Below are 19,772 nucleotides of genomic sequence, written 5' to 3'. Positions count from 1 at the left end.
GACATTGGTTACTCTCCATGTGGGAGAAATGATAGATGCAAACCCTCACATCCTACTCATTCCAATTCACCATGCCATTCAGAGCTAACCACTGCTTGCAAATACAGGAAACTTTCTTTTATCCGGCACGGACGGGACCGACGTGGTGCCGGTTCATCAAAAATTCCGGATAACCGAACGCTATAGTAAAAGATACGGAGAGCTGAGAGCTCCGTATAAAGCAACAAACCCTGTTGCTTAGCAACAGCTTCAGAACAATGGGCACAAGTTGCAAGCGTCTCTGTAGCTTAGCAACAGCTGCAGCCACACCCTTGCACAGCAACAAATGGAGTAAAAAAAGTAATAAAAGTTACCTGAACCTACTCCTGAACTTTGCCGGTTAACCGAGATTTCCGGTTATTTAGGTGCCGGTTAATCGAAAGTTTCCTGTACAGAGTTTATACACTTGGCTGTGCAGATACTTATAGAATCTCAGTGCCAAAATTGACATCAGCAGCAAAATCGTTTCTTTAAGTTTTCTAGCCCTTTAGTATACATTGGCCCCTATTTTGCCGCGCAAGTTCCAGGTTTTCGCATGCGAAGCACATGCGTGAAAACCCGGAACTTACAATCTGTCAAGGATCTTCTTGGCAGATCCAATGCATTCCTGGGAAAAAGGCGTCAGTGGACGGAGAGTTGGGCTATTTGCCCAACTTCTGCCCAGCGAACGCCCGTGAAATTCTTCTGCCTGGTAAAAGCAGGCGTAACCTGGTTAAAATTTATACATTAAAAACCCTGTCCAATAAAGTAAGTTTATTTTTAGTCCGCTTAAAGCATTAAAATTTATTTTTCAAAAAATTAAATTTTTGTTTTAAAATTTTAAATATGTATTTTGTTAAATTTATTTGCTGTGTAGATGTATTTTTTGGGGTAGTCCCACTCATGCTTATGGGGTTTCCGTACAAACAGAATCCCCATAAGCATGAATGGGGATTCTCTTCTTTTATTGGTTGGGCCGGCCCACGTGGTCCCAGGGGCGCTTGTGAACTGCATGTGCCCCTGGGATACGCGGGCCTCTACCCGCGGGTACCTGGAGAAGCCCAGGGCCGCGAATCTCTACACCTCCCGGACCACCAACTAGGCGGGCATTTTATTTGTGGATCGGAGGCATTTCCCCACGGCAAGCCTCCGACCGCAAATTCAGGGCCATTATCTCGACTCTACCAATCAAATCTACAACTTTATATAAATGTACATTTATCTTTCTATATTTTGGGATTTGGAGTGATTTAATGAATAACTCATCCATGGATTTATTGAGAAAAATGAAAAGGTTTTCTACTGAAAACAGTCCCTGAATACATTAACCGATATAACTTCACAAAGTTCAAGAGTTCAGTCTAGGATTCTATCAACATAGCTCTCTGCAACAATACAATGTACTTCACAAGTATCGCACATTAGCAGCAGGCTCAAAGTCAACATCCGAATGATTCCATTTAAAATCTTCTGGCAAAGAGCAGATCTTTAATTGCTCATTAAACTTTTATTTAAAATTATACTCTGTCCCCACTTCTAAAATACAACAAAAGCTACTGCAATGTCAGTAACAAAACAGGGAGATTTGTTAAATGCACTTAATGTCATAAAAATATTACCAATACTGAAGAATATTTTTGAATTTAAATGTTTAACTAGCAAGCTCACTACAATTTAAAAAATGTTTTGAATATCGAGTTAGATACAAATAAAATGTTTAGACCCTCACAGATATGTACTTTATAGAATTGGACAAATATCATCAGTTGCAACTACATATTTGCAACTACCATTTCACAATGTCAGAGTTATACAGCACAGAAAGAGGCCCTTCAGCCCATTGTGTTCGTGCCAGCCATCAAGCCTCGTCTATTCTAATCCCATTTTCCAGCACTTGGTCCGTAGCCTTGAATGCTATGGCGTTTCAAGCGCTCATCTAAATGCTTCTTGAATGTTGTGAGGGTTCCTGCCTCTACCACCCTTTCAGGCAGTGAGTTCCAGATTCCAACCACCCTCTGGGTGAAAAAGTTTTTCCTCAAATCCCCTCTAAATCTCCCGCCCCTTATCTTGAAACTATGCCCCTGGTTATTGACCCCTCTACTAAGGGGAAAAGTTCCTTTCTATTTACCCTATCTATGCCCCTCAATTTTGTACACCTCAATCAGGTCCCCCCTCCGCCTTCTCTGCTCTAAGGAAAACAACCCCAGCCTGTCCAGTCTCTCTTCATAGCTGAAACGCTCCAGCCCAGGTAACATCCTGGTGAATCTCCTCTGTACCCTCTCTAATGCAATCACATCCTTCCTAGTGTGGCAACCAGAACTGCACACAGTATTCCAGCTGTGGCCTAACTAGCGTTTTGTACAGCTCCATCATACAGCTCCTGCTCTTATATTCTATGCCTCGGCTAATGAAGGCAGGTATCCCATATGCCTTTTTAACCACCTTATCTACCTGTCCTGCTGCCTTCAGGGATCTAGGTTAGGGTTGCGAAGGGGTGGAAAGTTTCCGGTAAATTTCCGGAAATTTTCCACGGGAAGTTTAGCTTGGGAATTTTGCTCAAAAAAGCACATGCTAGCATAATATTGTTTTTTTTTGTATTTTTCATTTTTTTTTCCCCCCACAGGTCCTCTCTTAAAATTACTAACAGAGCTGGAATCTTAATTATCAAGGAATTTCTTAATCAATATATGTTTATCTTCTTACTTGGCTTGCTTTAATAATTACAAGTTGTGTGTGTGACTGAACAAGTGTGTCCTGATTGGTTGGATGAGTGAATGAGCGATTAGCTCCCTCTATTGGTGATGTAGCGTCGTGCGTGCACAGGTCATGCTTCCATCACATGGAGCATCAGGAAAATTTTACTCACCCTGTTGCAATCATGCTGATCAACCGCAGTTCGACACAGAGACAAATGCCCTTTATTTCTCTGCATAGAACAATGCCACGTTTACCGTCGGATGTGTGGAAGCATTTTATCCCAGGCATTAAAGATGGAAAGACTGTGTACATGTGCAAATACTGTACAAAGCCATATGTAAAGAATGCCACAAAGATGCAGCAGCATTTATCCAAATGCAACAACTTCACTCAAAGCTCACAGCAGTCAGCCCAGAGTTCCTCTGCTTCCATTCAAGAAGATGATGGTTCACATTCAGCATCAGGCTCCTTATCATCAGCAACTCCTGGCCCACTTGGAAGGTTCTTTGATACAATGGATAACCATAGCCAGAAGAATGCAGATGAGTGCCTTGCTCGAGCTGTATAAGTGACAGGCTCACCCCTCATGCTCACAGCCAATGTGTACTGGAAGAGATTTTTCAATGTTATTCACCCTGCATACTGTCCTCCCACCAGACATGCTTTGTCTACTTATTTGCTAGAGGCTGAGTATAACAGAGTCCAAGGAAAGCTCAAAGAAACGATAGAGATGGCAGACGGTGTTGCAGTTATCTCAGATGGGTGGTCAAATGTACGAGGGGAGGGCATCATAAACTACATCGTCTCCACTCCTCTCCCAGTGTTCAAGAGCACAGACACGAAGGACAACAGACACACAGGCACATACATTGCTGATGAGCTGAAAGTGGTCATCAATGATCTTGGATCACAAAAGGTCTTTGCAGTAGTTACTGACAATGCTGCGAATATGAAGGCTGCTTGGGCTCAAGTGGAGGAGGCCTACCCTCATATTACGTCTATTGGGTGTGCAGCTCATGGGCTCAACCTGCTCCTCAAGGACATCATGGGTTTGAGAACCATGGAAACACTGTACAAGAGAGCCAAGCAAGTTGTTAAGTAGGTCAGGGGAAAACAGGTAGTTGCAGCAACCTACAACTCCAAGCAAATGACAAAGAACAAGAACACCACACTGAAGCTGCCCAGCAACACTAGATGGGGTGGCATTGTCATAATGTACAACAGCCTTCTGGAGGGTAAGGAGTCGCTGCAAGAAATGGCAATATCACAGTCTGGGGATATGGAAACCACCATCAAGAAAATACTGCTGGATGATGTGTTTTGGGAGAGTGGTTAGCAGCCTTAAACTACTCTCACCAGTAGCATCTGCAATTGCTCAGATTGAAGGAGATGATGCTGTCTTGTCAGATGTTCTCAGGCTTTTTGCTGATTTAAAAGAACAAATCAGCATTGCCCTACCCACATCCCTGCTGCTCAAAGCAGAGGAGAAGGCAATTGTTCAATTCATACAGACGCATCAAGAATTTTGTGTCAAGCTGATTCATGCTGCAGCATACATGCTGGACCCCAAAGCATGTTGGGAGACCAATACTTTCTGGAGAACAGATCAACAGCGCTTACAGTGTGATTTCTACCCTCTCACGCCACCTCAATCTGGACGTGGGCAAAGTTCTGGAAAGTCTGACAAAGTTCTCTACCAAGCAAGGTCTTTGGAATGGGGACGGGATATGGGAATCATGCAAGCATATCAGTGCACATACCTGGTGGAAGGCACTTTGTGCATCTGAGGCACTGTCACCCATTGCATCGGTGATACTCCAAATCCCACCTTCATCAGCGGCCTCTGAACGAAACTGGTCGCTTTTCGGGAATAGCATACAAAGGTGCGCAACAGGCTGACTAACAAGAGAGTGGAGAAACTGGTGGCTATCCAGGCGAACCTACAACTTATTGAGCCAGATACAGAAGTGTCCACCACACAGCTAGACAGTGACACAGAGGAGGAAATGGACACGTCAGAGCCAGAGAATCAGGAGGAGCAATGATGAGTAGAAGACTCACGAGTAGAAGACTCAAAGGGACAAATAAGGACAAATTGCAGGCTAAATAAGCTGACGTTCTTTTTATTTTATTTTAGATGGGTCTTTTTTGTGGGAGTTCAATAAAGTTCAAAATTATAACCTAAATAAAGTTTTGAAAGCCTGTTTTTATTTGTATGGAACAGTATGTCTATTTTGATGACAAAGATAATATAAAAGGTCAGAGACAAAAACCATCAGTGTGCAAAAAAAGCTCAAAATTCCCATAAATTCCCGAAAATTCCCATGGAAAGTTTCCTCTTAAAAATTCCTGGAATTTTGCAACCTATGTACATGCACACCAAGGTTCCTCTGATCCTCTCTGTCCTTCCTAGGGTCCTACCATTCATTGTGTATTCCCTTGCTTTGTTAGTCCTCCCAAAATGCATCACCTCACACTTTTCAGAGTTAAATTCCATTTGCCACTGTTTTGCCCATCTAACCAACCGATCTATATCATCCTGTAGCCTGAGGCTTCCCTCCTCGCTATTTACCACTCCACCAATTTTCGTGTCATCTGCGAACTTACAGATCATACCTCCTACATTCAGATCTAAATCATTAATGTACACTACAAACAGCAAAGGACCCAGCACCGATCCCTGCGGTACACCACTGGACACAGGCTTCCAGTCACAAAAACAACCTTCGACCATCACCCTCTGCCTCCTGCCACTAAGCCAATTTTGGATCCAATGTGCCAAATTGCCCTGGATCCCATGGGCTCTTACCTTCTTGACCAGTCTCCCATGCGGTACTTTGTCAAAAGCCTTACTGAAGTCCATGTAGACTACATCAACTGGACTACCCTCATCCACACACCTAGTCCCCCCCTCGAAAAATTCAATCAAATTGGTTAGACATGATCTCCCCCTGACAAAGCTATGCTTGATTAATCCTTGCCTCTCCAAGTGGAGACTAATTCTGTCCCTCAGAATTTTTTCCAATAATTTCCCTACCGCTGATGTTAGGCTCACTGGCCTGTAATTCCCTGGTTTATCCCTACTACCCTTCTTGAATAATGGTACTACATTAGCTGTTCTCCAGTCCTCTGGCACCTCCCCTGTGGCCAGAGAAGTTCTGAAAATTTGTGTCAGAGCCCCTGCAAACTCCTCCCTTGCCTCAAACAGCAGCCTGGGATACATCCCATCAGGGCCTGGGGGTTTATCCACTTTTAAGCCCGCTGAAACTGCTAGTACCTCCTCTCTCTCAAAACTAATTTGTTCAAGTATATCACAATCCCCCTGCCTGATTTCTATGCGTACATCATCCTTCTCCATAGTGAACACAAATGCAAAATATTCATTTAAAACCTCACCCACATCTTCCGGCTCTACACACAGATTGCCACTTTGGTCCCTAATGGGCCCTACTCTTTCCCTGGTTATCCTATTGCCCTTAATATACTTATAAAACACCTCATGTAATGAGCATATAAAAATAAGAATGTTGTAAAACAAACAGAGCTTTGTATATTGTTTTTATATGATCAAAAATTTGACAACGTGGTGCAACTTAAAAAGTATTAAAATTGCCCAGACTTTTTAGATGCACAAGGACAAAACAGTTAAGCAAAGCTTGAAAGTGCAGAATCATTTTTTTTTCTAATTCCACACTAAACATTGCTGCTATCCCCACTCCAGAGATTTGAGGACATAATGTTGGCTGACACTTCAGTGCAGTAATAAGGGGGTGCTACACTGTTGGAGGTGCCATCTTACAGATGAGATATTAAACTGAGGCGATTTCTGCCCTCAGGCAGACATAAAAAATCCCATGGCACTATTCAAAGGAGAGCAGGAGCTTTCTCCAGATGTCCTGGCCAAATATTTATCCCTCAAACAGATTATCAGATCATTTATCTCACTGCTGTTTGTGGGACCTGGCTGTGTGCAAATTGGCATGTCCTTATATTTACAAAGTGACTACACTTCAAAAGTACTTCATTGGATATAAAAAACTTTGGAACATCCTGGTGAAAATAGCTTTATAAATCCAAGTTCTTTCTTTGTTTTACTCTCCCATCACCATGACTGTTTTTTTAAGTGGCAGCCACACATTTTTGTCATAACTGCTTCCTTTTGTTTTTACTGTGAAATCACTCACTGTAATCTTAATCAAAAAAGTCAATTCAAAAGTAATGTTATTTATTATTGGATGTACCAACAAGAAATTCCTCTTCACAACTCCATTACAAATGTTTAAAAAAAATTAAGTAACCTCCTTCACTGATAGCCACTGTTTTTGGCAACTTACAAATGATAAATACTTGAAAGGAATTTTATCAATTTACTTTCTAGACATTGGTCTGAACATGAAAAAAACAGAAGGAGCATTCTGAACATTTGTAGCGCATGATAAAATATAAATTGCTCACAGGTACAATATTACCCACATTACACAGGAACTGTGGTTCAAACAGAGTTGTAAAACTTGGAGAAAAAAAAAAGGTAGATGGGGTGTCATCAAGCTAAATCATGATTCCTGCATGGTTTGATTTTGATAAGGGCTATGCTGTCGAGGTTCCTCCTCTCACATGAAAGACTTCCTCTTTTCTCATCCAAGGTACCATTTGCATCATGCTACCATGTTTGAAAGGCTTTGAAAAGGGACAAAGCAGCCAAAAAGAAAGTAATTCATCATCCTCTTCCTCACAGAAGGATGGATGCTTGGAGACAAATTTGGATAAATAATAAAGCAGAAAATAACAGGAACAAAAAAGTTCTATTAACATAAATTGTTTTACTATGTAACTGCAGTGTCTTACCTCTCCTTTTTCCCACCTCTGCCTACTTTGTCACCACTCTCCTCATCAGAGCCAATGTCTTCCTTTCCTTCCTCCCAGTCTTTGTATGATGACACCTTGGATTTCTTCTTTTCTTCCTCCTCTTCTTCTTCTTCTTCTTTCTCTTCCCGCTCTTTTCTCTTCTGGGCAGCCAATTTATCAAGCCCTAGCAGTGAGGTCTTTGGTGCTGGAGCTCGAAAGATATGCTGGTCATCTGTGGCACTCTTCTTTTTTATTATCAATCCCCCAATCTGATTGTCAGGGTCACAGCCCTCCAGCCTGTGAATGGAGTCATCATCATTCATGCTTGATAGCTGCAGCAGGTAATGTCCACACCAGTCCTGTTTCAACAGGATTTAAGTAAAAGCTCCTAAAAAAACAGGGCAAGCAGAACATAATTTACACACAGAATTATTTCATTAAGTTTTTGTTTTTATTCTGTTGGAACTAGTGATAATTATTAAATTCCTACACTGTGGTAATAGAGATAGCAATTGTAATGATTTATCATTTAGTAATGTATGCTCCCCCATTTTTCAGAGTGCATCTAAAAGCAGACTTATAGAACACTACACCCTTGACAGTAAGTTGTGCTTTCATCGACAGGCAAGGCCATCAAAACTCCCCTTTATTAAATCGGACTCAAATTTGATAATGCAAACGTAAAAGCCAAATAATCTTTAAAAGATAAGGCACGGGGAGGGAAGAAGTTATGTTTATTAACTCATTCTAAACTTGCGGCCCTCAAAAGTCATTAGTAGTTAAGAATGGGTATGTTTCTTAAACAACTCCCAAGTATTTTACAGCAAAGAATATTTCTTCATATAAGCACCTCCTCCTTCAAAGTTTCATGTTGCAATAAGACCTCTGGCCTATTCTTGTGCCTGTATACCTAGTGATAATACAGTACTTCGATGGTTTACCCTCAAACGAACATTAGATTTCCTCGCCTCATCTGTGAAATTAAAAATTGAGACGTTTTCAATGTAATCATACTATTTCCATAGGCAGCGCAGACACATTTAGACGAGATTTCGCAGTTCATTAGATGCGGTGCATTTCAGAATCAGACTGGACTTGATGCTCGTGAACCTGCTTCTTTAAGGGAAAGGTGCATGATTGGGACGAAGCCCCTTGAACTCTGTATGTTAAAAAGCCCAATATGAACCATTTCTCGACCCTCCCCCACCCACCCATATCATATCCCCGGGAACCAGTGGGGATCTCACCCCACGATCAGGGTAACACGCCCCGTGTGTGAAGTGAAGTCCTCCTCCTCCACCACCACCACCACACACTCCCCAAACACCGAACCAGCCCGCGTCCATCGCGACACCCGACAGAAGCTGCGACATTCAAACCACTTTTATTAGCAGCGAGTCCGAACCAAGACACTTTGGAAGCATCTGCCCGAGGCCTCGCCGCTCACCCTCCGTGTGATACACGACCCGGTGATCCCGCCGGGCGCCGCTCACACACCTTTACTCGGTTTGTTTGTCTCTCCCCCCTCCCTGCTTCACTAAAATGACCGCCATGCCGCTCACGCCGACCTCACTTCCGTTGCCGCCGGGGGGTGGGGGCTGCCGGGAAGGCCGCCGGAAGTGAGGTCCTGGGTGCTTGAACCATTTCCCGTGTGTGTGGGTTTTTTTCCTCCTCTCTCTCGCTTTCGACTGCGGCGGATCCAAACTTCAAGCCAAATTGGACACAATGCCGGATCCTGTGGTGGAGAAAGTCGTCGTTCACCCGCTAGTCTTGCTGAGCGTGGTGGATCATTTTAACAGGTGAAGCGAACCGGCCGAGCATGGGTTTGGGGTGCTGGTGCTGTGGTAGTCGGGGGGGGCTTTTGTTGTACTGGCTGCAGGGCGGGTTCAGGGCCTGCTCTCGCAGACACTGCCAGCAGTGCAGCCCGCTGCTGAGTCACATTGACAGCCCATTCTCCAAAACTGTCACCTTGAACAATTTCTATTTACATTTATCATTTTACTTTAAATGAATATAATCTTATCAGACGTCCAGTGAAGATTAGTGCTACTGACTGGTTTTAACCTTTTTAAAAAAATTTAAAAAAATTGAGTTAAAATCCCCTAGTGGCAAATTTCAATTAAAATTAGCTAGATTATTAAAATCCCACGAAGAAAATAAAATTAGTTGCCTGCTAAAATGTTGTGAATTCCTACTTTTTTTTAACAAGGATTTGCACAATATTTTGTATAATTCGTCTTTCAATCCTCATCCAGCTAATGAAATTGGTATCTCCATACAAAATTAGAACTGCTCATGTTTGCGTGACTAGAGATAATTAAAGAATTATTTTTAAATGTTAATCAGGCTGCTGAAACTTGTGATCTACTCCTTTGAACTCGGTTCCATATGGAGTAGTTGAGGCGAATAGCGTAGATGCATTTAAGGGGAAGTTAGATAAGTGCATGAGGGAGAAAGGAATAGAAGGATATATGCAGATATAGTTAGATGTGGTAGGGTGGGTGGAAGCGCATGTGGAGCATAAACACCGGCAGAGACCAGTTGGGCCGAATGGCCTGTCTCTGTGCTGTAAATTGTATGTAACCGACTCCTTTAATCATTAAGTAAGAGAAGTCTCTTTTCTTCAGCATTTGCAATGTTCAAAATAAAAACTGATTTTCTCCAAATTTACTTGGGTTTTTTGTGGTATATTTATCTTTCCTTTTTTAAAAATAAAACCCCCAAAAAACTACGGGTTTTAAAATTAAAGATACTTATGCATGTTGCTACACCTGGCATACTGAAACAGCATGTGATCCTAATAACCTCTGGTGTTTAATGGGATGTACCCAAAATTGGACACCTTCATACATTGTGTCTGTTGAAATATAAGTAACAAGTGTGTTTTGTGTCACACACTCACCCAACTTGTATTTCAGTGCTGTCACACAAGTAATAGCATGCAAATAAAACATGTATTAAAAAGCCAGCTAAATGTCTGTTTCCTCTGAGGCAAATAGCAACTTTCTTTACATTCAATTTTATCAACTGGATGACGATATATACAAATGTATTTGTACCACGTAATACTATATGCTAATTCATTCGACTCTGCTTGAAGATACAGTCTAGCTGTATACTAATTTAGCTCTGTATAGGAACTTCTGCCCTTTCACTAAAAAGTCAGCAAGCCTGGAACTTCGGTTTAATTATTGAACCAATCACTTTTTCCTTTTTGCTAATAAAGAGGGAATCCGATTCAGAGTAGTGACCAAAATGGGAAAATAAGCATCATTGTGTTATGTAAATTGTCAAATTATAACAATGATGACAACACTTTACCATGGATTAGGAAAATTGAAAAGTCCATCAACTGGAATTTACTGCCTGAAAGGATGGTGGAGGCAGACTCAATTGTGGCTTTCAAAGGGGAATTGGATAAGTACCTGAAGGAAGAAAATGTGCTGGGCTACAGGGAAAGGGTGGGGGAGTGGGACTAGCTGAAGTGCTCGTGCAGAGAGCGGGCAGGGGCTCGACAGACCGAATGGCCTCCTTCTGTGCTGTAACCATTCTATGAACTATGATAAATTACTTTTCACCCATCCTGCACACGTTTCCATTGATGATATAAATATGAGTGAGTAAAACTGCATCTTACCAGAGGCGGGGTGGCTTTAACATACACCTGTGTTTTCAATGAGTAACTGGTTCCATTGCCGCCCCCTCCCCCCAGCAACATACACTTGACCATAAAGACCAAAAGTTCCGATTTATGTTCAGTACTTGAATTTTGTACAAACAATCTGAATCGGATGTAACAGTTTTTTACTGTACATTGTTTTAGAACTGTGGGCAGATTTAAGAAGGACATGGGTAGATTTTCAGCTGTACCGCCCGGCCGTTGAGCATCACCTGGGTGAACCGCAGAAAGGTAAATCGGGCGGGAAGGATCGCACGCTGGCAACACAAACTACCTGATTTTCCTTCCATTGAAATGAATGGAAGAAAAATCCGACAGGTTCTGCAGGGGTCGATCTAACCTCCTCGCCAGACTTTTGTTTCTACACTCTGCACGGGCAATCTTAAAGATTAACCATGTTCGCCGTGACACATGTTAAAATGAAGAATTTATTGCTAATTTTCATTTTTTTTAAACAAATATTTATTTTTAAGCACAAATTTGATCTAAAGTGGTGTATAAGCCAATCCTTTGGGCTGTGCGCCTAACCCAGAGCCTTTGGCTAATAAATCAATTTGCGCACAGTAAGGTCACACAGACAGTAAATGAGGAGATAATTTACTGAATAAACTGTTTTAGGTGCTGCTGGTTGATGGAAGCATGCAGGTCAGGAGAACTCCCTGCTCTTCAAATAATGCTGAGAGATTTTTTACATTCATCTGAGCAGGCAGACTGGCTTTTGATTTAGCTGCTCATCTGAAAGCTAGATCCTCAGGCTGAACGCTGTGAGCTTAGGTGCGGAGAGTGGAATTGGAACCCTTAACCTTCTGACTCGGAGGCAGGAGTACAACCAACATAGCCAAGTTGAGACTTGTTGCTGTAGTCTGTGCTCGAGTCTTGGGGGTGGGGGGCAACAGATCAGCTTGTGTCTATATAAACTTAAAATGCTAATTACATACACAAGACTATGCAATGAAGGGCAGGTAAGTTCCTTTGTTAAAATGCATATGGGGCGGGGCATCCTTGAAACACACAAAGTGGACAATTTTGCTTGCTGAGTAATCTCTTGCCCTACCTCGCTACATATGGCGGCAAATGCAATAGTGTTCAAAATAAATGGAAACTCAAGACACGTGCTTGTTAGTTTTTATAAGTTGGCTAGGTATAATTGGTACTGTAGTATATTACAGGTCTGAATGAAAATATTCCTTTAACAAATCAGATTTAACAAGCTGGTGATCCTTCATTTTTAATACCTAACCCTGATTTTTTTTAATTGTTAACGTCATCTTTGCCACACATTTATGCTAAAATGTGTTGGACCTAGAGTTAACTACAATATTTCACTATAGTATAGGTAGCAGGGATGTTGACATTTTGAGGAAGGAAAATATTTTTTTAAAGAACCTTCTTTGGGACATTGTAGTTTTTAGGAATTTTTTAATTGGCATATTCAGTGGGATCATTGCTCGTATAAGATTATAATTGTTAACTCTTCATGATGGTAACTTCTCATTTTTAATGTTCAGAATAGGAAAAGTTGGAAATCAGAAACGCGTCGTTGGGGTGTTGCTGGGTTCTTGGCACAAAAAGGTACTCGATGTCTCCAACAGTTTTGCAGGTAAGAGCCGGAGTTACGGGTGAATTCAGTTATTACGGATCAGCAACAATTCATCACCTAACGTGAATTATTTGTAATACTGAATGATCTGTCAGAGTCCTCAGTCAAGATCTACCACTTGGGACTAAACTTCCCGTTTGGCCAGCCCCCTCGAGGAGTTTTGATGCCAATGATGTAGTTCCTTAATTGAAGCAATAAATTTTGCTGTGAAAACCGTCAGTCCTGTTTGGATACTATAAATCCAATATTAATCTCAGTTTTGAATAACAAACAATGCAAAATATATTTGTTCTTTAGCTTGTTTGTATAATTTGATAGCATTATCCAGAATACGGTAATCTGTTCTGTTTTTGAGTGAAAAACCCTTGAGTCTTTGTTTATGGACTATTATGTATTTTAGTGCATTTTACAGAACTGTGTTGGGAACCTTTTTAAAGGTGCTAGTGTAGCTGTCAATATTATGTGAGCCAACATCCTTAGTGGCCAGTTATTACACTTTCAACAAAATCAGCTTTTGTAAACTTTGATCATGATCAAGAACATTTTACGCACATTTTAAACTGGCTGCCGCTTTGCCTACATTACAACAGTGACTACATTTCAAAAGTACTTCATTGGCTGTAAAGCGCTTTGGGGCAACCTGAGGTCTTGAAAGGTGCTATATAAATGCAAGTCTGTTTTTTAAAAAAATAATCAGCATTTGTAATTTTAATTATTTTATGGGTTAAAAAAGTAAAGCATGGGTATCTTTTCAACATTGCACTTGTTAACATGGAAAGGAAATCCATGAACAGTACAATTAAAACAGTTGTTAGAGATTTTGTGGTATCTGTCTGGCATTTCAGAACATTTTATCTTTTAAATGTTCTTTTCTATCTTAGTTCCATTCGATGAAGACGAGAAAGATGATTCAGTGTGGTTCCTGGATCATGATTACTTGGAGAACATGTATGGGATGTTTAAGAAAGTAAATGGTAAGATTCCTTGTACAGTACTTCAAGTTGAGGCTAAAGCTCAGATTGTATGTGCGGGATACTGTTTTATTTTAAAGTTTACACTAAAAACAATCCTAATCAAGGTGAGTGACTTTTATATATTGGTGCACTAACATGCTGGTAGTACATGGGTTGCTCCTGAAATTCACGTGGTGAGTTTCTGATCCCTAATGAGGCAGCTTAGAGCAGGTGAGACTTATTCCCCCTAGGTGAAGGTAATTTGGAGCGATGGATAATCTGCTTTAACAAAGAAAAGCTAACCTGCTTTACAATTGTATATTTTCTTGTGGTCAGTTTGAGTAACGACGGCTGTTTTCTGAATACTTGGGTCTCAAGTTAGGAGAGAAAATGAGAAATAAAAGAAAGTTAAATGGGAATCTGCTTCTTCAAACTTGCATTTACTTGGCTTAGAAGAATATTCATTAGAACAATCTAAAATTCCTATCCAAGGACTGCTACATTCAACACACAATCTTGTAACAAGGTACATAAGTCTCATTACTTGACTTGCACAAGTATCACTTAATCAGGCTTCCTGTTTTTTTTTGGAAGGAATAGATTGTGTTGATGCATTGTCATTCCCACAGTGCTTCTTAATCAGTATGATGGGTCTAATGACTGTCTTATAGCATTTATTGAATTGCATTTTAATGGATGATTATATATCTGTCTTAGCCAGGGAAAGAATCGTTGGATGGTACCACACTGGACCCAAGTTACACAAAAACGACATTGCTATCAATGAACTAATGAAACGATACTGTCCTAATTCCGTAAGGTTTTAGATTTTCCCTCCTTTGAATAACTTTTCATAGTTGATAAATTACACTGTTTTAGTATTCACATTATGTATGTCAGCATTTATTTTGAATGGCAGAATAAATTACTAGCAGACTAAATTATTTCATTGTAAAGTAACTTTAATGGTTTAAATCTATTTGTTCTGAATACAGGTTTCCATATTTTCATTAGTTGGTGGCCCAGTTGGGTTTGATTTTTTTTAAAGACTTGCAATGACTTAATTAGATTTTGACCAAATGTGTAAATGATTTTCTCCTATCATGCTGGATTTATTGCAACCTGTACCTTTGTATGTACCTGATTCTGAATTCATTCCATTGAACAGCTGGATCTTGCAACATGCCAAAAATGTATTGCACAAACCCAATGCTTTAATATGGGGGGGGGGGGGGGGGGGGGGTGTCATTTCAGGGTTTTTTTGCACAGGTATATTGTACTTTTATTTGGGTGTTAGACCAGGTATACAATTTAGACTAAGATCAATATCTCGAGTATATGTACATAATAATAGTTCTTCTCCTGTTGAAATTTATTCAAGCATTCAAAGCCTTAAAATACAACAAATATTTAAAAGGGTGGGAGAGAATGTATGGATAGGAGAGAGAATGTAGCAGGAGCTTTTGTTTAAGGCGGTCTGAAGTGAAATAGATTAATAACCTACCAACCCTGGCAGTAACACACATAGTAAGGACAATGATGGGATCCTTTATCAAAGCTGTTGCAATTTATAAGTTTGTATTTAGGGAAGTACTGCAAATACAATATGGTTTGTTTCTTCAAATTTCATCTTACTGAAATTACTAGGCTAACATAGTAAGGGAATATAACAGACTTTGCCATTGTCCTCTTTTTACTATTCGGTCGCAACACTTGTAAATAGCAGTCAATAATTACCCAGCATAAACATAATATTGCTTTGTCTATCATTGCACTGTAATAAATGTTACATTATAGTGTCTGACTCCTAGTGTTACAGAAAGAATAATATCTTTATTTTATCAAGCTTTTATTTTAATGGAATATAAATAACTTCTTGAGAGACTAGGATAAAACAATGTGATTTTTCTTTTAAGGTTTTGGTCATCACTGATGTCAAGCCAAAAGATCTGGGGCTACCTACAGAAGCTTACATTTCAGTAGAGGAAGTTCATGATGTAAGTACTGCATTATATCTTCTGTAACATATATGTCAACCCCTAAAGTGTAGTGAATCATTTTGGTGAAATTTTCTTCAGTCACTAAAACCCACTGAAATTTGCAATCTTCCAATTAGTATGGAAATTTTCCTAAGTTGATTTCAAAAATCATTCAATTAACAACTGAACTTGAAACTCTATCCTACTCGTAAACTTAAAAGCCCCCAAACTGGCCCTTTAGTCATTCAAAGTTATTAATTCCCTGGCTTTCTCCCCTCATCGCCACAGACTGCTGTGGTGCATTCTGCTCAATCTCTCTCATCTTCTGCCCTCCTTATTGCTGGGCTATTCTTCCACATATGGAAATAGCACTGATCAGCATCCTTTCCCTTCCTAGATGATTACTAGGGGTTGTCTGAGCAATATTCAGCCATTGCCACATTTTCCAGCTCAGATACCTCCAGACAGGTGTCCAAGAAGGGAAAGGAAGCCAATTATTGCCAGATCGGGAGGCAACTCACTGACAATCCTGTTGTTTCTTTTGCCATGGCAACATTAAGGATTATACTGTTCACTTTGGTGCTCTGGACAAAGAATTATTCAGGATGTTTGCTATCCAGTGGCTTTTAGTGGAGAGTGTGAATGTCGAGAGGGTACATGATTAGGTTTGGCTCTGATGCCTTCTGTGGTAAAATAGCCTACATTTGCTATCGAGGCTTGCACATGAAGAATGTGTATTTGGGCAGGACACCAGATGGCTGCTGGTGCCCATACCACAGCAAGAGTCAGTACCTTCAGGACAAGAAGGGAAAATTATAAAGGAAAATAATTATAGGCTGGTCAGTGTCTTCACCTAAAACCTCCACAAACCCAACCCAACAACAGGTGAGCACTCTGGGTGAATGGGTGTTAAGCTCAGTATTTACTGTGTGGTATCTCTTCAGGATGGAACTCCAACCTCCAAAACCTTTGAACATGTGACGAGTGAAATAGGGGCAGAGGAAGCGGAAGAAGTTGGAGTGGAGCACTTACTACGGTAATCTGGCAGTGTCTGAGCAATTCTTTGCCCTCAGGCAAAATTAAGAGAATTACTTCCATCATTCCCTTTGATACTATAATAGTATAATTGATTTGGGGATAACTAATAAATTAATGTGCAGTTTGGACTGCAATGATGATTCTGGTAACTTTTGTAGTTTATAATTCGATATGTAACCAAACCAGATCTGTCTATCCATTGCATTGAGCTGCAGTCTGCAGGTCATGGCATGGGATCATTACAGTTTTTTAAATTTAACATGACTCTAGCTGGAAGAACTACAATCCTGCTAGAACTTTGTTAAAGACATTTGATACAAATGTCGGAGACCACAGCCTGTCATAGGGTGTTGTTGCACACAACTCTGCTTCTGATCGACTGTATGCATGCCCATCCCTGCACTACATGTGCGTGCATATAAATTCTTTAAATGAGTGGATGACTTTTAAATTGTCTGACTTTATAATTTGCTAAGATAAGACTCTAGAATAAAGTTCCTTTTCCATGCTTCTTTGTCCCCATTGCAGAGATATTAAGGACACGACAGTGGGTACGCTGTCACAGCGAATCACAAACCAAGTGCATGGCCTCAAAGGGTTAAACTCAAAAATATTAGAGATAAGGAATTACTTGGAGAAAGTGGCCACAGGGAAATTGCCCATCAACCATCAAATTATCTACCAGCTGCAGGATGTCTTCAATCTACTGCCTGACGTTAATCTGCAGGAGTTTGTGAAAGCCTTTTACCTGAAGACGAATGATCAGATGTTGGTGGTGTATCTTGCATCACTTATTCGATCAGTAGTTGCTCTGCACAACTTAATCAACAATAAAATTGCCAACAGAGATGCGGAAAAGAAGGAAGGGCAAGAAAAGGAAGAGGGGAAGAAAGAGAAGAAAGATGACAAAGAAAAAGAAAAAAGTGAATCGAAGAAGGAAGAGAAGAAAGACAGAAAATAGATTGTGTAGTGCTTTTTAAAATAGAACTTCAACTTGAACACTCAAGAGGTATCGAGTGGGAATGTTAATACTTCGGCTTTCTGCAATAAAAGGGCCAAAATATCCAGCCATTGATGTGTTTGCATGGGGCAGTTTTCTGTATCTGTACAATGTACATGTTCAAAATCTTGAAACATTATAAATATTGCTTTACTAATACGGTTATTCTAAGTCTTACTCATTTCTGTTTGCTTTAAGGTACTGAGAATAGCTAATAGCAAACTGTTTGGGGAAAAAATAAGGCTGAGGGGTGACCTAAGAGGTCTTTAAAATAATAGGTTTTGATAGAGTGGATACAGAGAGAGTGTTTCCACTTGTGGGGAAGAGCAAAACTAGAGGCCTTCAGTACAAGATAGTCACCAAGGAATTCAGAAGAAACTTCTTTACCCAGAGAGTGGTGAGAATGTGGAACATGCTACCACAGGGAGTGGTTGAAGCGAAAAGTATAGATACCTTTAAGGGGCGGTTAGACAAGCATATGAGGGAGAAGGGAATAGAGGGTTATGCTGATAGATTTAGATGAGGAAAGACAGGAGGAGGCTTGAGTGGAGCATAAACACCGGCATGGACTGGTTTGGCCGAATGGCCTGTTTCTGTGCTGTATATCCTATGTAATAACCTGCACTATTTTTTCCCTAGGTATGAGTGTGTCCGGGTAGCTACACAGTTGAGGTATGGGATAAAAGTGAATAAACTTGAATCTGAATCCCATACAATTGAGAATTGTACTCTGGCTTCCTCTGGAGAATGAATTTCACTTTCTATTTGGTAGGCTTGAGTGAGTGAATAAAAGTGAAGCCAGAAAGAAATTTGGCGCTATTAGTACACTAGCCTTTTAACTTTACAAGCCAGGCCAGACTGATGGACTGGGGGGAAAGAGTGTCTTTTCTATCAGCTGTAAAGATCTCTTTAGGTAGTCTTGCTTTAATTTTCGGTTTGCATGGATCTACTGCACAAAACTGGCCTTGACTTGAGATAAGTTAGCAACCTCACTTAGAGCGTCCATGAGAATGGCTGCTGTGGAAGGTATGACATTTCACAATAATGCAACAGAAGATGATCTATGCTTGAGATACAGTAGAAGGAAATCCACTCTGTCTACAACTCCTATAACTTAGGAATGCCTGATACCGGCTTGGGTGGTTAAAAGTGTTCATTCCTTAGCACTGAAATCCATTACTTAGGCAGAAAAATTGCAAATGAAAACCTAAAACTAAAAACTGATCTGGGTGATGACATATTTGGCACTGCTTAAGTGCACCAATCAAGGAATGGCATTGACTGTGCAATTTATAGAAAGTGAGTTAATATTCTGTGATACTTGTGTTTAATGATGGACCACTGGGTGAAGAAAAAGAGTGGTTACCTAAAGGTACAAGTTGAAAGTTGCCTAATCAAATTTGGACAGTATACCCTCAACATGTATACACTACCCGAACAGACAACTATCACCTTGCTGCACTCTTGTGTAAGGGGAATCATTGTTTAGTACAACTGTACATGTTTAGTACAACTGTACATCTTTGTGGACAATATCCAACATCACAACAATAAGACAGTTGGCAGGGTAGTGTTATGCTACTAATTCACATAAGAAATTCTATTACTGAATATTTAATTTGCTAGGATACTAGCCTTGGCTCAGTGGCAGCATGCTTGCCTCTGACTCAGAAGGTCATGGGTTCAAGCCCCGCTCTAGCAACTTGAGCACATAAGCTAGGCTGGCACTTCAGTGCAGTACTGAGGAAGTGCTGCACTGTCGGATGTGCTGTCTTTCGAAGGAAATGTTAAAAGCCTGCTCTCTCAAGTGGACATAAAAGATCCTATGACGCTACTCAAAGACGAGCAGGGGAGTTCTCCCAGTGTTCTGGCCAATATTTACCTCAACCATCATCACTAAGAAACAAGTCATTCATCTCAATGCTGTTTGTGGGACCTTACTGTGTTTCCCTACAGTGCAACA

General features: G+C 40.5%; 2 protein-coding genes across 4 annotated transcripts in view; one reads left to right on the top strand and one right to left on the bottom strand.

Annotated features, from left to right (window-relative positions):
• The window catches only part of dhx38 (DEAH (Asp-Glu-Ala-His) box polypeptide 38), a 95,973-nt gene extending 86,825 nt beyond the window's left edge, over window positions 1-9,148 (bottom strand). Inside the window, exons 1-3 of one of the 3 annotated variants that reach the window (XM_085991728.1) lie at window positions 9,058-9,135; window positions 8,411-8,533; window positions 7,561-7,948 (exon numbers count right to left, since the gene is read on the bottom strand). In XM_085991728.1, the coding sequence (XP_085847854.1) occupies window positions 7,561-7,883 (323 nt within the window). In that variant the 5' untranslated portion in view covers window positions 7,884-7,948; window positions 8,411-8,533; window positions 9,058-9,135. Of the gene's footprint in view, window positions 1-7,560; window positions 7,949-8,410; window positions 8,534-9,057 lie in introns of all 3 variants that reach the window. The other 2 variants (XM_085991729.1, XM_085991727.1) reach the window with 2 other exon arrangements.
• Window positions 9,149-9,179: 31 nt separating this feature from the next.
• psmd7 (proteasome 26S subunit, non-ATPase 7) lies at window positions 9,180-17,968 on the top strand. The gene is made up of 7 exons (XM_085991730.1): window positions 9,180-9,359; window positions 12,748-12,839; window positions 13,721-13,813; window positions 14,510-14,607; window positions 15,709-15,789; window positions 16,716-16,807; window positions 17,338-17,968. Exons 1-7 carry the CDS (start codon window positions 9,286-9,288, stop codon window positions 17,768-17,770), a joined length of 963 nt encoding a protein of 320 aa, XP_085847856.1. The 5' UTR covers window positions 9,180-9,285; the 3' UTR covers window positions 17,771-17,968.
• The last annotated feature ends 1,804 nt before the right edge of the window (window positions 17,969-19,772 follow it).

Source organism: Somniosus microcephalus, chromosome 6 (genome assembly GCF_052327205.1).
Source record: "Somniosus microcephalus isolate GS21.2 chromosome 6, FLI_Smic_1.0, whole genome shotgun sequence".
Lineage (NCBI taxonomy): Eukaryota > Metazoa > Chordata > Chondrichthyes > Squaliformes > Somniosidae > Somniosus > Somniosus microcephalus.
The sequence above is the reverse complement of the archived record's forward strand: the minus strand, read 5'-3'. Positions and strand labels throughout refer to the sequence as shown.